Here is a 17,736-nt window from a genome sequence, read left to right as displayed (position 1 = left end):
CTTACTAGTGCAAAATAGCATGATTATGCCAAAACAAAGCGTAGGATTCTTTCCCTTTTTTTTCTTCGGGTTTTTTTTTTGTGTGTGGGGGGGTATGTGATGCATTCATTATGGAGTACTTTTGTATACGTTCAAACTTTCTACAGATTTTAACATTTCTATGCCCATGAGAAATTAATAGTAGTGCATTTACACAGAGTTTGCTTTTCATAACAGAAGTGACTAGTTTAGCAATTTGCATATTAGGATATTCTCAAAGATTAGAATATGTGTTTGTAAACACTAGAAAAATCTTTACAAAAATGAATATATTAAAATATTCTATACATTTTAAGTTACTGTAAACAAAAGTATCTTTGTTACACTAAACATGAATACAAAATATAAGCCAGAGAAGAACAAATCTGCATATATATCAAATTCAGGTGGAACAGGAGCATCATCTGCTCACTTATGATTTGTCATACTTGGGGGACTGCATTTGATGCTTATCTTTTGGGTTCTACCTTATAATGTCATTGTATTAAGCCAAATGGCCAGAGTTTGCTGGAAGCCCTGTACTGACCTACGGCATCACATCAGCTTTGCCTTCGTTCCAAAATTAGGTCATTAACCTATCCATTATGGGTAGCATTAAAAAAATTCTTTATGCAAAATTGTTCAGAAATAAGCTCTACTCAACTCAATGGGATTTATACCCATTGCACAGTCTGGTGTTTTGCAGCCTGGGTTGCATTTTTTTGTGGATACTAGAAAGACAGGAACCTGCCAGGGAATTAATGGAGACATTTTCCATTTGCTTCTCAGGCAGCAGGTAAGAAGGCGTTAAAGCACTAGTTTTAGCCCTTTATTAAAACCAGAAAAAAATGCACTATCAAAAATTAACAATGCTGAATTTTGGTAAGCACTGTATCTTGATGCTACAGAAATACGGGCAACAGAACTGTGTGGGCTTGTAGATTCTGCACAACTGCAGCTTTAAATGAATGAATGTAACCAGTTGATTGTGGTGTCCACAATAGTAACTTGAGTATAGCCTCTGCTTGTTGAAGTTGTTTTTCATTCTTAGGCTGGCCATCATGTTAACTCAAGAGTCTTTTAACCTCTCACTGGACAAAGGCACACTGCTGTACGCTGTCTCAGCACAAAACTATAATTCATTCTACAGAGATAATTTTTATATGATGGCTTTCATTCCCTCCAAGTCACTCCTACAAATACTTTTGAAAACATGTGAGTAATTAGGTAGGGAAACAACTCTTGTTTGACAAGGATACATACTGCCTTGTTTCCTAATTTTTTTGATAAGTGATGAAACTCATACCCATGAATAAAGCTGTACATCAAAAGCAGCCCTACTTATGGCACAAAAATGAACGAATAAAAGCCTAAGACAAATCACTTTTCTCTGAAATAGTTACTATTGTAAAAAGGTAACTCAATTAACCAGTATTAATGATAAAAAAGGCCATTATTATGCTGTTGAACACCAAATAATTCACTTTCAGCATCTCTGATGCTTTATATTTACGACAGTCTTCAAACAGCTCATTCTACAATAGTTTTACAGACCATCATCCATGAGGATCTGAACACAAGCAAAGTTTTTGGGGACTTGCTTATTTGCTCCCCAAGCAAACCTCTGAGTTCTATCTTAAACATTTATAAATCTGTCCTGAAAATAATTTAAAGAGAAATTACTATTTATATACTTTTTATGCCTCCCATCTCACCAATTATGTGACTTAAACACATTATTATTCTTCCTCCTCCTCTGGTAAATTTCTCTTTAAGCAATTTTCATAACACATCACAAATTTGCTTTTTAAATTTAATGAAATTTAAGCAGTAATTGAGCACCTATGTTTAGGAACACAAAGAGCCTTATTCAAACCATAATCTAACTCAAGATTGTCTACATTAATCACGAGCAATTCTCTGAGCTTTCAGACAGGGCCTTTCTCAACCCCAGCTGGACTAGCCAGAGATTTTCCCTTGGCACCTTTCACATGCAAGGCCCATGCTCAGTCATTGAGCTATGGCCCTTCCCTATGTGTTGGAAGCTAACACAACTGGGGATCCCTGTGTTAGGAGATGTTGTAAGGAAGACTCTCCAAAAATTCAGATTATTACTTAACCTTCTGGATAGTAGCCAGTGACCATGCTGGATAAAGTACTACCAAAAAATATGATCACTATAGGCCTAGTTTTTCAAGACTGTACCATGCTGATCTCAAGCTGGCATAAAATGAAATATTTGGAAGATCCATAAAACTTCAAGAGTACTAACTGCCAATTCATAATCCGCAGTGTAATATCCTGCTTCTACTTTGAGCTTGATGTTTTCATTTCTGTAAGGAAAGAGAAAGTTTTGTTACATCTTCAAGCATACTTATTTGATTTGTTGGTTAACTGTTTGAACAAAGAAATATTGTCAAGGCTAACTAAAGCTACATTATATAGAGCTAAAACTGAAAATTTATCATATATATTCTTGAAAAATATTTTTTCACATATTTCAATAGTCCTTGATTTATAACAGTTCATTTAGTGACTGTTCAAAGCTACAACGGCGCTAACGGTCACACTTATGACCACTGCAGCATCCCCATGGTCATGTGATTTATCTTCTGATGCTTGACAACTGGTTCATATTTATGACGGCTGCAGTGTCCCAGGGTCATGTGATCACCTTTGGCGGCCTTCTGACAAGCAAAATTAACAGGGAAGCCAGATTTATTATTATTTTTTATTGTTATTAATTTAATTTATATACCGCCCTTCTCCCAAAGGGACTCAGGGCGGTGTACAGCCAGCATAAAACCCACAAATATAAAATTTAAAAAATAGTTTAAAAATATTAAATAGTTTGGCCCATATAATTAAAATAAACAACCCAATTTAAGTGTTTAAAAAAGAATTAACAATTAAAATTTAAAAATTAGGCCAGCCCGGCTTGTTGAAATAGAAGTGTCTTGAGGGCCCGGCAGAAGGTGCGCAAGTCGGGAATCCTCTGCATCTCAGGGGGCAATTCGTTCCAGAGGGCAGGAGCCCCCACAGAGAAGGCTCTGCCCCTGGGGGTCGCCAGCCGACATTGCTTGGCCGATGGCACCCGGAGGAGCCCCTCTCTGTGGGAGCGAACTGGCCGGTGGGAGGCTATTGGTAGCAGCAGGCGGTCTTGTAAATACCCGGGTCCTAAGCCATAGAGCACTCTAAAGGTGGTAACCAATACCTTGAATCGCACCTGGAGGACCACCGGGAACCAGTGCAGCTTGTGCAGGAGAGGTGTTACATGGAGCGCCATGACGCTCCCATAACCACCCGCGCAGCCGCATTCTGGACCAGTTGGAGCCTCCGGGTGCTCTTCGGGGGAGCCCCATGTAGAGAGCATTACAATAGTCCAGGTGGGAAGTGATGAGGGCATGAGTGACCGTGCATAGGGAGTCCTGATCCAGAAAGGGACGCAACAGGCGGATCAGGCGAACCTGATAAAAAGCCCCCGTGGCCACAGCCGTCACATGTTCTTCTAAGGACAGCCGTGCATCCAGGAGGACACCCAAGTTGCGAGCCCTCTCCGTGGGGGCCAACGACTCGTCCCCAATAGTCAGAGATGGCACCACCTGACTATATCGGGACGCCGGAAGCCACAGCCACTCAGTCTTGGACGGGTTGAGCTTGAGCCTGTTTCTCCCCATCCAGATCCGCACAGCCTCCAGACACTGGGACATCACATCAAGGGCATCATTGGGGTGGTCCGGGGTGGAGATGTACAGCTGGGTGTCATCAGCGTACTGGTGGAACTGCACCCCGAAACAACGGATGATCTCACCCAGTGGCTTCACATAAATGTTGAACAGAAGAGGTGAGAGGACCGACCATTGCGGCATCCCACACATGAGGCGCCTCGAGGTCGACTTCTGGCCCCCTGTCAACACAAACTGCGACCAGTCAGAGAGAAAGGAGGAGAACCACCGCAGCACGGTGCCTCCCACTCGTAACCCCTCTAACCAACGCAGCATGATACCATGGTCGATGGTATCAAAAGCTGCTGAGAGATCTAATAGGACCAGGATAGAGGAAAAACCCCTATCCCGAGCCCTCCAGAGATCATCAACCAATGCGACCAATGCCGTTTTCGTGCTATACCCAGGTCTGAAACCCGAATGGAACGGATCAAGATAGATCACTTAACAACCGTGTTACTAAATTTAACAGCTGCAGTGATTCACTTAACAAATATGGCAAGAAAAATCATAGAATGGGGCAAAATTCCCAAAGAGCTTTGGTGGCACAGCAGACTACAGCGCTGTTAAGTAACACCAGCTGCCTGCAATTACTGCAAGTTCAAATCTCACCAGGCTCAAGGTTGACTCAGCCTTCCATCCTTTCGAGGTAGGTAAAATGAGGATCCGGATTGTGGGGGCAATAAGCTGACTTTGTATAAAAAAAAGAACACCACTTAGGGGAGGCCGAAAGCCCTACTAAGCAGGTATATACAAAAGTATGAAGGCTATTGCTTAATGCATTGTAAGCTGCCCTGAGTCTCCGGAGAAGGGCGTCATATAAATCGAACCAATAAATAAATAAATAAATAAAATTCACTTAACAAATTTCTCACTTAACAACATAAACTCTGGGCTCAATTGTGGTCATAAATTGAGGACTACCTGTATTGAGAAAGATTTGGTTCAACCACTCAATTTACCTTGGAGCCATCGAACCTGTGTGGCTGGTCCGTACCCCCTCTCATTCTTGGCCGAAATCCTAAACACAATGGCCGGCTTGGATGTATGATCAACGTGAGCGTTTGCAAGCTGGGCATCAGTCACTGTACATGAGGTCTTAAGGCCACAATAGATTTTCATGAACATAAGTTGATTAGGATTTTCATGAAGCTGGGTGGTTCTTATTGCCAAATAAGCGGAATATTCCAAGATATTTCCCGAAGGGGAAACTGGAGGCTCCCATGAAAGATGAATACAGTCTGCGCTCTAAGGAAGAAGCAAAAAAACCCCTCCCTTTACAATTCTAGAGAGAGAAACTGTAATTTTGTTCTCTAATTTCTGGTATGTGCAGATTACTTTGTTGCTCAATACTGAGCGAAAAACGCAGAGGCACTCTTCAGCTCATACATTGTACTGAGCCATAATATAGCTTTCCGGGTTAGCGTGTTATGAAAATTCAGTTCAAGACTGCAAATATACTGTGTTTCTGAGTGTGATCTGAGAACGGAGTAACCGATGGTTTATTCAATAAAACATGGTTAAATAAAACAGGCTTCGCATGATATGCCAATCCGGGATTAAATACTGTCCTTCAAAACACATGTCTATGTTGAGATTATGAGATTTTACAGTGTTTCAGTTATAACTCCAGTAACCCTGTAAGGTACATTATTATAATGTACTATATATATATATAAGGTTCTATATATGAAAATAGAAGTTACATCATGACTAAGGGCTGCTCCAAGATCCAATCTTGGATTTAACAGCAAGATTTTTCCATTAAGAATCCATATTGTTAACCACTGTAACAAAAGTCTGATGACTACTCAGAGGTGGGTTTTTTTGGTCAACTCAAAATTGCTTAACTTTGCTCACAATGCCATATTTTACCACTGCCGGCTTTTCCAAGGAACATTCATTTCTCTAAGCCTTTCATGAGTTCCCTATTCAGATTTACAGAGAAGGAAGAAAGAAGGAAGAATGATTACCTTGCTAATTTTGACAATTGAAGGTGCTCCGGGAAATCCAGGGATGCATGTCTTAAATTCACTGATTTTGCTGAAAGGCCCTACACCGCATCCATTAATTGCAGCAACCCTGAACCTGTATAAAGTGCCAGGAACGAGATCCTGTTTCTTAAATAAACTGGCGTTTGGAATATCTGTATTGTCTCCCTAAACATAAGTAACATGAAAAGAAATAAATAATTATTTGCTTTTCTTAAAACACAGGTGCTAAAGACTCCTTATGTTCTAGATCAAGGGTGTCAAACTCGCGGCCCACGGGCCGGATGCGTCATGCGCTGGCCATGCCCACACCTGGTTTAGCGAAGGGGAAAAAGTTGTGGTATGTCATGAGACGCCGCCGTGATGCTGCGACTTTGACACCCCTGTTCTAGATTGAATTTCCTATTAGGAAGAGCTTTCCAGCACAGCTGCCCATTAAGCAAAAACAGCTTTGAATGTTTTTAAGATCCATGGATGTAAATGGGAGAGTGGAACATGATACATGATGGGACACTGAATTTCATTTTTATAAAAGCCGATGCAACTCTCTGCCTTAAAAAAAAAACAGAGTTCCCAAATTGAAAGAGGAAATTTTTAAAATTAACTGGCGACAGAAAAAGACTATGTAAATCAGTGTTGGGTTGCTCCTGGTTCTGTCTGGTTCTTGAGAACCGGTAGTTAAAGTAGTGGGAAGGTCTGCCCACCCACCCTGACATCGTACTTGGCAATCTGCACCTGCGCAGAAGTGTGTGTGCTCCCGTTAGGAACCGGTAGTAAATGTAAGTAGAACCCACCCCTGATGTAAATACAACAAACCCATAACCACAATAACTAGAATGGCATAGGGCACAGGTTTGTTTAGTTCTTTACATAAGATACTAATTCCTTCATCTCAGCTTCCAAGATCCAGTCACATCCCTACTTAATTTTGTTGTTACTATTTAATAGGAAAATCCAACAGACCTTCTTGCTGGAAAGAATCTTTTCTTCTTGCAGCAAATAAAACTGGCTCACTAATGCCGTATTGCTTTGAAAAATCCCAACATCATTCCACTTTCGTTCTTGTGTCCTCACTCTTGCATTCTGCTTTGGTGGTGAAGTTTTCTATAATTCAAAGAGCAGGCAGTAGTTAAAAGTATGGACGTTCTCCACATCAAGAGTCTAATATACAATTCAGTCTTGGAGACCTGAATGTGGAAGGAATTAAATCTCCCCATCCTATAATGACAGCCTTACCAATAGTAGGAGAGAGCAGATTATGTGATAGTACTACACATGTCAATTTCCATTGACACGGGTAGTCCTTGATTTACGACCATTCATTTAAAGACTGTTCAAAGTTACAATGGCCTTGGAAAAAGTAACTCACAACCTATACTTCCATTTACAACTGTAAAATGACTCTCATTGTCATGTGACTGCAACTTGGGCACTCAGCTGACATTTATGACCAGTTGCAATGTCCTGCGGCTACGTGCTTACGATTATTTCCAGCAAAAAACACCCACTGAGCTGGATTCACTGAATGACTAGTGTAAAAACTATCATAAAAGCAGGCCTGATGCACTTTAGGACTGCAACGACTTGTGGAAAATTCCAATCCCAATTGTGGTTATAAGTCTGCTTGTACAATGTATTTAAAGTCATCATCTTCTTTTAACGACCCCATAATCCCTTGTGGGGCGGAGTCTGGGCAACTGAATGGAGCTAGCAGAGTGCTTTAATGGCCGGATGCCCTTCCTGTTGCCAATGTGGAGTTTTGTTCAGCAGATATATTCTCAGTTTGCTCAGAGAGAGAAATATCTGCCTCTAACCTCCTGATTGTGAGGCGAGAGCTCCACCTCTAGGCCACTGCACCACTCCCAATGTATTTAAAGTCATCCAACCGCTTATTCTAGCCCTCTGTGAAATATTGTTAATATAACTGCATGCTGCAGAAAAGTCAAGATAGCAACTGAAATCAATCTGATGTCATAGTTGCCGATGCTACGTTAAACTAATGCTTTTTATAGAATGAGCAATTAAGGCATATACAGAATAAAAGTTGTCAAGTCTGCAAATGGCATGACTGACTCAGTTTCCAACTAACTGAGGAAACTGATAACATAAATACTGATCATTCTCTACAGAGGTGGTATTCAGCCAGTTCGGGCGAACCAGTAGTGGCGACCTGCGGGTGGGCCCACCCCCGCCCACCTGCCCGGGCGCAATCCCGTCCTATATTGCTGTGTTTTTGACGCTGCACGTATGTTTGGGCGGTGCACACGAGCAAATTGCTGTGTTGTTTGATGTTGCGTGCATTGTGGACGCCGCATGCGAGTGAATTATTGTGTTTTGTGACACCGCACGCAAGCGCTCACATTTCCAGTGCTGAGCAAACCAATTGCTACAGTATGTGAAGCCCACCTCTGATTATCTAAGCGATAAATCGTATTGGCAATATCTGCTGCTCAAAATGTGTCATGTACTTACAGGTGATTGTATAGCTGAATCAAGAGGGTTAATAATTCTAGTTGAGGGCACTGGAGACTCTTTAACTAGGAGAAACACATTTGAAATTCTTTTACTACAATTACAAACACTTTCAAAAAGAAATCCATCAACAGTGGAAATCTCGTTATCACTTTCAGAGATAAAGTTTCATAACATTTCTGTTCTACAGGCAGGAAGCAAAATGCTGGCTTTTTACTTGGAAAGCAACTGACAAACTACCTGTAATGCATGACTATCAAGAACAGATAAATATAGGCTGAATGAAAAAAATAAACTTGAATTCAATTTAGACCATGCAAAATTAAATAAAAATAGCTTCATTTTTAAAAAGTACCGTATTTTTCTGAGTATAAGACGCATCGGAGTATAAGACGCACCTTAGTTTTTGGGGAGAAAAATAAGGAAAAAGCTGATTGGCAGGTATATCGGCCTCCCAGAATACCCCCAATCAGCTGTTCCCAGAGGTGAATTTTAGCAACAGGCTCCTTAGTTGTGAGCTCTGTGCCTTGCTTTTTTTTGCTTTTTTTTCTGCCTCTGAAACTCTGTTTCAGAAAAAACTTTTTCCTGCCTCTGAAAGCCTCTGAAACAGAGCTTCAGAAAAAAAGCCTCTGAAGCTCTGTTGGGGGCTTCTTTTCTGAAGCTTCATTTCTGATGCTTTTTTCAGAAACCTCAGTTTGAGAAGCTGGGCAGGGCTACATTCGGAGCATAAGACGCACCCAGATTTTCACCCTCTTTTTTTGGGGGGAAAGGTGCATCTTATACTCTGAAAAATACAGTAATCAAGGGCTACCAAGGTTCAAAATTCTATATTTTGATGTGGCATCTTCGGCAAGATATTGTACATTTACCAGATTCCAGCCTTTTTTAAAAAAACAAACAAACATATTCCTTCTCCTACATTTTTTGGAACATATTAAAAATATATGGCACAATGAATATTAATATGCTTAATAATATTAAGTATTGTGAATAGTTAAAATTGTAATTTTAGATGCCAGTGATTTAATTAAAACTTGGAATATTTATAGCCCAACTTCATTCAAAATATAAACTAAATATATGGAAACAAATAATTGATCTGGCCTGCAACAAATCTCCACCATTGTTTTTTGAAAAATGCAGTTTTAAAAAGAGTTATTTGTAACTCAAATATCTAAAACTTCATTCATACAGCATGATAATTTCATATACTGCATATGTATCGGAAGTTAAAAAATTGCAAAAATAATAATATCTGCATTCAATCCAAATTAAATATTATTTCCAATTGAGAAGAAAACCAAAAGAAACCTAACATTCTAATGTGTTTTTTTTTAATCCACAAGGGTATAAGAACAATAAGGGAAAGGCTAAATAAAATTATTACACCAAGAACTAAACAGTTCATGTTGAGATCTCAAAATATAGATCATCTGGTTAAAGAAAAGGCAAACTTAAAGATACCCTTATGGTTTAGACTGGCCTAAGATGTCCTCACCTTCCTTAGGAGCAGATATGCTTATCTGCATCTTAAAGAACTCATTTTATCACTGTTTTGCTTTATAAGTCATTGCATAAACAAATCTTTATACCTGCACACATGCTGAAAAACTGGAAATTGTTCTATCTACCCTAGCTTCCCATTTCATCTAAACTTCAAAAATATGAATATGCCAAGCCAGGCCATTAAACTAATATTCATCTACAATTTATTAATATTCATCTACAATAAATTAATATTCATCTACAATTTAAAGCTGGCTTAATGGCCTGGCTTGGTATAAACCAGGAAACCATCTTTCCTCAGTCTGAATGAAATGAGGAATTAAGCTTAATATATGATTTATTGATTCAAGCAAAGGCACTGCCTGCATGTGTTATAAAAACCTATTTATAGCTTGGTTAAAAATGTTAGATGTGTACATCTTGATGCTATTCAAGAAATGGAATTCTATAACAAGCATGAAAAAAAAAACCCCATAATGAATGTGATTCAAAATACAAAATGTGACACGCTCTGACTTCCAGGTTTGAACTACCTGTTGATAATAATGAAGTTTCATCTTTTGCAACTGCCCCGTTTGACGAATTGGTTCTAACAGTCTGCTGGGTTACTATGTTTTGTGTGGTGGAGGCTATGCTAGATGTAGAAGTATCTATTTGGGAAGATCTTGAATCAAAGTCAAGTGATTCATTTAGATTTGCTGACCTCTGAGGATCTGAAAGGAGAGAAAAGCAAAAGCCCATCACATATGATCCCAAGACAGAAATTAATAGATGTTTGTTTTCTACAGAAATTCTTTTCCTTCAGATGTAGCTGGGATGTCCATGCAGCAAACTGGTTTAATAACATGGTTTTAGGTCTTCAGGGTATATGAGATATCCGTTTTGAATGTTTACTCGCATTAAATCTATTTTAAAAACTTATTAAAAACAAAATCAAAGAGGGGGTGTCTCTACATGGTTTTGTCTAGTATGCTCATTTTTATGGAATGGGACAACTCGCCGCAGCCATCTTGCCACAACCAACTCGCTGTGGGACAACTCGCCATGGGACAATTCCACATAGAATAACTCTCTGTGATAAATGTTATCCGCCACTGTTGCTTCGACATCATTTCCATTGACAATAATAATAATAAAAATGTATTAATAAAAATTGAAGCATTAACATCCATTCTTATCCCGCATACACCTGGAACCACATCTGACAAATAAGTTTCAACTTAGTGCTGCTTACCTAAAGTGCTAGCAGGCAAACATAAAGGGACATTGGACTCTTTGGAAACGGAACGGTTTTTCTTCATATTTTCAGTTTCTGGAATCTTGGCTTTAGCCTCTGAAATGGAAATTTGCACCTAGACAGAGAAGACAAGCACCAATTTCTCTGTAGTAACCACTACGTTTATGGATTTCGGCATCTAAGGACTCGTGATTCTGCTTCAGGTGGGAACAACAGCTTTATGAATCTTTCACCCAATAGTCTCTATAGATTTTATGGTTTATGTAGGAACTAATATCTGAACTTTTTTGGGGGGGGGAGTGTGAGTCAACATAGGTTCTGAACTCATTCTGCTGAAGAATGGGGAGAATATCCCCTTGGGCCCCTAATCACATGAACACTAGTGTCTATTACTACATCCTCCCATATGCTGCTGTGTGAGGGGAAAACTGGCTCCCAAAAGCAGGATGCACAACCTATACACAAAGTCTTGGATTGGTCCCCCAAATCCACTCTAAAAATTGTCATTGAATTATACTTCTAATGTGGTAGTGATATATGTAATGGTGATATAGTGATCCCTTTTAAAAAAAAAATCCATCTAGCAACTGGGTCCAGGGGCTTAATATCTCTCCAGTGGGTCTGCTGGCAAGCTTGGATTTGGTGCTACTTTAGGTAGGATAAAAAGAAGCTTGGGAGATCTTAACTTGGGATGAGGAACAAGTGTTACAAGAGCCCTTTAAAGTGGGTACATAGGCATGGTCTACCAGATGATGCTTCTGTTGCTTAGGAAAGCAATGGGAAAAAAGGTGTGATAGGCTGGATGGTTGGGTACCAGTGTGAGTGGCATCACCATACTGCTGAATCCTTGGATATGTAGCGTTTGCATGTTAATTATCCTAGTTAGTCAACACTAGGGAGATTTGATTGGGCAAAATTAGTATTTTGGCTTTAGAACAGCTACTAGGTAATAAGGGTTTTGTTTGCTAATAAACATATAGACCAATTACATTATAATTTTTTGAGCACATAGTCATATTATTTGGAAAATTCCTAATAATATTCTTCACAGTATTAACTTACATTGCTTGAGGCACTGAGAGTTTTGGGGTGGAGATCCAGTTTAGTTCCTGGAAGAAGGACAATATTCATTAATTTTAGAATTTGCTGCCTAAGAAAAGGGGGAGAGGGGATGCTCTTCTATGTAAAGGTACAAATAGTTAAAGGAATTAAAGGAGAAAAGACCCTCCCATTGATTCTGAGATGGATGGATGAATGACTCAATCTAGATAGTGGGCACAATTCAGTAAAGCCAGGGAAAGTTTAATTCTAAATTATCAATCAGGACCAGAAAATTTTCCATCTCAGGTGATTATTGTTTAAAAGGAAAGGAGACAACTTCATTTTGCCTTTCATTTTTTAATTTTCTGCCAAAAACAATCAGCCAACCCCAATCCTGGAATGAAGATTGATAAAGAAATTAGTCATCTCCAAAACATGGAGCTTGATCAATTATGATTATTTTGTTGACATATATCTAGATGGGCAATTAATTTTCCCAAGGGGCCACATTAGAAACTGGGACTATTATAAAGGCCAAATCAATAGGCCGAACTTAATTCTGCTGCTGGTGCCAATGTGTTGAGGGAGGAGGGAACATGGAGCCTCGCTTCAGCCCGGCTGCTTCTGCCGCAAGTGCAGAAAAGTTCTTTCTCTTGCCAGTCAACTAAAGGAGCACACTTGTCTTCTTCTCCTGCCCCTCCAGCATTCTTATTTACATTTTATTTTGTAACTTCCAAGTGGCCTCACATGGGCCAGAAAGGGACAGCCAAAATGCCCAGGTCTGATGTATGATGGGTTGATCTGAAGCTGAAATAACATTTTTTTAATATTTGCAGTTTTGACTTTTTAAGTTTCTTTAAGAAAGAGCATTGTTCAGAACCTGTAGGTTCAGGTTGCTTCAAAATATCCATATTATGCTTTCTTTCCATCTGTGAAATCTTTTGGTTTGTTGTAAGACTTCAAGTCTCCTCTGACATTTGAAAGGTACACTATAAAATCAATCTTTGTAAGACAAATTGGGTCCTTTTGTCACTTTATGCTTTGCTTGCTATGACCTGACCCGAGGAAGACAGGTTAGGTGATTACATGCACCAACCTACAACAGATAAGCAAGATCCTAGAACAGAAGTTAGGCCAGAATCAATCCCAAACAACAAGAGACATTCCAGAAAAAGAAGAGTTATGCAACTGTTTTACTCATGTAATTTATAAACTTGCTTTAATTTTGGAAAATGTGCTGCTTTACCTTGCACACAGGATGACTGTAGTTCAGGCGTCACAGTAAAGTGTACATCAGCTGGAACCGGTGTGGGCACATCTAAATTTAGTTGAAGAAGGTATCCTTCAACAGTAGGAACTTCGTCCCATTTAACTTGAAATGAATTAGTTGTAGCTCTGATCAGCTGTACTTGTGATGGTGCTGGTGGTTTCTCTTAAAAGAGAAGAATGCATTCAATTACAATAAAATGTAAACCTTTTTAAAGGAGATTTAAAATTTTCTAATACAAGAATTATGTACACAGCATGCTACAGAAAAAAAAGTATTTATTCCAGCAAGCTCTCAAATGAAGAGAAGGAACATACATTAATATTCTAAGGATAGTCCAAGCCTATCTGATACCTGGTGTCAAAAGCTCTAAGAGAGTGTATCTCAATCTCAACAACTTTAGAGTTCAACTTCCAGAATTCCCCCAGAGATTCCCTCCTGATGCCCGAATCTATAGGCACAAAATTCCTTAATATCCTTTGTTTGGACAATTTTGATACAATAGAAAATGATGGTTTGCTCAAATATGTAAACTGGGAAGGAAAAGGAGGTTTAAAGTATTTTCTTAATTCTTCAAACTGCAGGGCAGAAATGTTAGAATTGAAATGTTAAAATGGAATCAATCACAGAATCCATCATTAAGCGAGTCGTAATTTACTGAACTAATTTAACTGCCTGGGTTCTCATAACACTAAACAACAAACTAACCATGTTTCAGCCTTGTGGATTGTGTAAATCCAACCTAAGTGTGGAGTCTCAGAACAGAGCAATTCTTGCATATTTACATTACTGGGCTGATTTTTTAAAAATTTCAAAAACAGAAAAGCAAATACATTTAAATCTGAGCAGGTTTTTAATCACCATCAATAATGTTATCAGAAAGTATTAGGTAGACTGCTCACCTGTATCTAGATACCAAAGATCTTTGCAACACACTTGATTGTTCCAAGCTTTCCTGTAGCCGTCTCTGCCACTCCATATATACAAGCGAGAGCCAACAATGACTGTGCAGTGGCCAGCTCTTGGACCTGGTAACACATTGTTTTTATCTTCTTGGCAATCTGGGATTAGATTTATCCATTCTAAAGTATCTGATAACAAATTAAATTAAAAAAAATATTTGACTGCATTAGGATTTAATCAAAGTAACTCTACACCGACTCCTTAATATACTCTAACTCATAATGAGCAAATTCATTCTTACCACTGCTTCTTGGAGGTAGAAAAACAAAATAAACCAGGAAATCCTATAAAATCTATGTAATGCACATAATTATTAACTAGAGTTAAACTAGCAACAAGTCTGTCAATAGTAGTTTATTGGCTTAAAAGATATAATGGTTTGTTTTTTTCACCCTATTCACATATTTAAACTATATAACACACAGCAGCATCCATAGCAAAGCACAATGAAATAAAAAATAACTTGTATGTAAAATCATCAGATGAATGATTATTTACTTGCATCCCAATGCCTGATGCAAGTACATAATTATGGCATTGATGAGATGAAGATACTATGTTTCATCATTTGCCCTTTAGATCCAGCAAGTCCTAGAAGGTAGGAAGCTAGAGATTCAAAACCTGATCTTCATTTTAGCCACTCCCACCTTCCTCATATGATACAGCCATAATTCCTGATAAGCGGTTTGATTCCAAAGCTTTGAAATTTCAAATTCAGCCTCACAATGACATCTTTAACATTTGAAGATTTTCCCATTAATCTACTTACATGTGTTAAACACCATTCCCAAAAAGTACCAATTGATCACAGTGTCAACCCTGAAGCTGACCCAGCTGTGGCCATTTTGGGGCTTCAGTGCTGCCACAACTGGAGCTGTGGGAAAGGGAGGGGAAAGTAGAGATAGCTGGGGTGCTGTAGCCAAAATAAAATACTTTCTCTTGGGAACCAAGGACATTCCTACCAGGTGTCCAGAAGGAGGGGACTGGACTGTATCCTGCTTGGACCATGTGACTGATTGTTTGGAGAAAGTAGGGCCTGGTGGCTCAGCAGACTAAAAGCATTGTGATTAACACCAGCTGCCTGCAATTATTGCAAGTTCGAATCTCACCAGGCTCAAGGTTGACTCAACCTTCCATCCTTTCTAAGGTAGGTTAAATGAGGACCCAGTTTGTGGGGGCAATAAGCTGACTTTGTATAAATATACAAAAGTATGAAGGCTATTGCTTAACGCATTGTAAGCCGCCCTGAGTCTCCGGAGAAGGGCGGCATATAAATCAAATTAAAAAAAAAAAAGTAAAATAACTTTTACTTTTAATTAGGTGAAAACCACGGGAACATTTAGAGTCGGTTTTCACCACCTCATGCCAATATGACATATCCAATAAATCTATTCTTTGAGGAATCCAACTACCTCTGAGTTCTGATTGCTATGGGTGTGTTACTTGGAACCCTGACACACAGGACCATATCAAAGAACTCTCACATGTTTTATATTTTCAACAAAGAAAATCCCTTGTCCAGTCTTTCAAGTACATTTGAGTAGGTTTTTTTTCCCCCTAGAAGCCCTCTGGGTCCTCACACATTGGCCTTGACCTCTACTTTGGGATAGCAGTTTGGTAATTCCTGTTGCCATTAATTAATTTCCAAAAGGTACCTCACTTGTCATCCTCCCCTTCCTCTGGTATGCCTCTCCCTACTTGCTTCAGCAGCACATACCATATATACTCGAGTATAAGCCGAGTTTTTGAGCACATTTTTTATGCTGAAGAAAGCCCCCCTCAGCTTATACTTGAGTAAGGAAAAAATGCCTTTTTTCCTGCAACCGTTTTGACTCCCAGGGGCTGCAGGGAGGCTTGCTAAAGGTAAAATGGGGCATGGGGGTGGGGTGGGGCCCTTTTTGGCTCCCAGTGGCTGCAGGGAGGCTTGCTAGGGGCATGAGGGGGGTGCCTAGCAAGACTCCCTGCAGCCCCCTGGAAGCAAAATTCTCTTGTGTAATTTTTTTATAGTGTAAAACTAGTCTATTATGTCTCAAAATAAAAGGGAGATCAAAAATCCAATTAGTGCCATGTAAATTCTGGAATCCCCAAAGATCTTTCCCATTGTATTTATTAAACAAATTTATATAGCTACCCAACTCATATACAGTACTTTTAAAGTTATTGTTGATACCATATTGTTTTTGTTGATCCTCTTTTCCACTTACAGAGCTAGTTTACTGTTTTTCTTTGAAATCAATATTCAAAAACATTTAACCTACTGATGCCTCAATTAATGTAATTTTATTGGTATCTATCTTTATTTTGAAATTTACCAGTAGCTGCTGCATTTCCCACCCTAGGCTTATACTCGAGTCAATAAGTTTTCCCAGTTTTTTGTGATAAAATTAGGTGCCTCGGCTTATATTTGGGTCGGCTTATACTCGAGTATATACGGTATATTTAATTGGATAGAGTTCTCACAACCTACAGTATGCTATTTTTCTGGCAATTAAAAAGTCAAAATGTAAAACAAGGAAATCATTTCATTAATGCTATCTCCTGGAAGTATATCATAGTGACAGTGACTAGATTCTTCGGCCCTCTTGGGAGATACAGCAATACCACAGGAGATATAAACACAATCTTTATTAAAAGAAATTAAAAGAAAAGAGAAAATATAAGAAATCACAATTTTGAGTATTAAAATGCAACCGTTCAATGTTGAAGAAGATAAATTACAAAGCTGTGCATATCACCATATACCACCACTAATAACTTGTGAAAAAGATCAAAATCCAAAAGAAAAGACAGTACTCTAGAAAGACCACAAGACGATACTATTGTCCTACAAATGGAAAAGTATCTGCCCATGATTGTATGGATCACACAAGAAGTATAATGGATCATAAGAATATTAGCTTCATGTACATAACTTGAGATATGCATGAAGGCTGGCATCAAACATCATATTTCATAATTGATGTACAGAGCCAGAGACTTAAGACTCGGCATAACGCAGCAAAGGAATCATAAACCTAATGTTAATTCTTGGTTAAACATGTGATTTGTTTCTACAGGAATAGCAACTACCTGAAGTATATTTTTTCCTTGCTTAAATTCCCTGAACCTCCACAGCTTCTTGAGGTGCCACATGTTATTTAGAGTCTGCAGGAGAGATGGAGAATCCCACTATTTGCAAATGGGCTCCACAGACTTTTGCCAAGTTCTAGCCTGAGTTTCAAAAGGACTAAATCTCTTTTAGCAATAGCACTTAGATTTATATACCACTTTACAGTGCTTTACAGCACTCTCTAAGCGGTTTACAGAGTCAGCATATTGCCCCCAACAATTTTGGGTCCTCATTTTACCCATCTCGGAAGGATGGAAGCCTGGGTCAACCTTGAGCCTGGTGGGATTTGAACTGCCAAATTGCAGGCAGCCGGCAGTCAGCAGAAGTAGCCTGCAATACTGCACTCTAACCACTGCGCCACCCAGGCTTTTATCTCAAAGCAGAGGGCAGAGCTTGAAAAAATCTGA

The 17,736-nt window shown here is 39.1% G+C and overlaps 1 protein-coding gene across 4 annotated transcripts in view; it reads right to left on the bottom strand.

The window, feature by feature from the left end:
• Positions 1-46: 46 nt before the first annotated feature.
• HCFC2 (host cell factor C2) overlaps positions 47-17,736 on the bottom strand; it is a 31,806-nt gene continuing 14,116 nt past the window's right edge. The window contains exons 7-16 of one of the 4 annotated variants that reach the window (XM_034403425.2): positions 14,160-14,348; positions 13,237-13,422; positions 12,012-12,058; positions 10,947-11,064; positions 10,246-10,425; positions 8,207-8,271; positions 6,698-6,838; positions 5,717-5,902; positions 4,706-4,991; positions 55-2,351 (exon numbers count right to left, since the gene is read on the bottom strand). In XM_034403425.2, coding sequence (XP_034259316.2) covers positions 2,326-2,351; positions 4,706-4,991; positions 5,717-5,902; positions 6,698-6,838; positions 8,207-8,271; positions 10,246-10,425; positions 10,947-11,064; positions 12,012-12,058; positions 13,237-13,422; positions 14,160-14,348 — 1,424 coding nt within the window. In that variant the 3' untranslated portion in view covers positions 55-2,325. Of the gene's footprint in view, positions 2,352-4,705; positions 4,992-5,716; positions 5,903-6,697; positions 6,839-8,206; positions 8,272-10,245; positions 10,426-10,946; positions 11,065-12,011; positions 12,059-13,236; positions 13,423-14,159; positions 14,349-17,736 lie in introns of all 4 variants that reach the window. The other 3 variants (XM_034403427.2, XM_034403426.2, XM_034403429.2) reach the window with 3 other exon arrangements.

This window comes from Pantherophis guttatus, chromosome 7, assembly GCF_059756535.1.
Source record: "Pantherophis guttatus breed Tessera chromosome 7, ASM5975653v1, whole genome shotgun sequence".
NCBI lineage: Eukaryota > Metazoa > Chordata > Lepidosauria > Squamata > Colubridae > Pantherophis > Pantherophis guttatus.
This window is presented reverse-complemented; position numbering and strand designations above follow the sequence as displayed.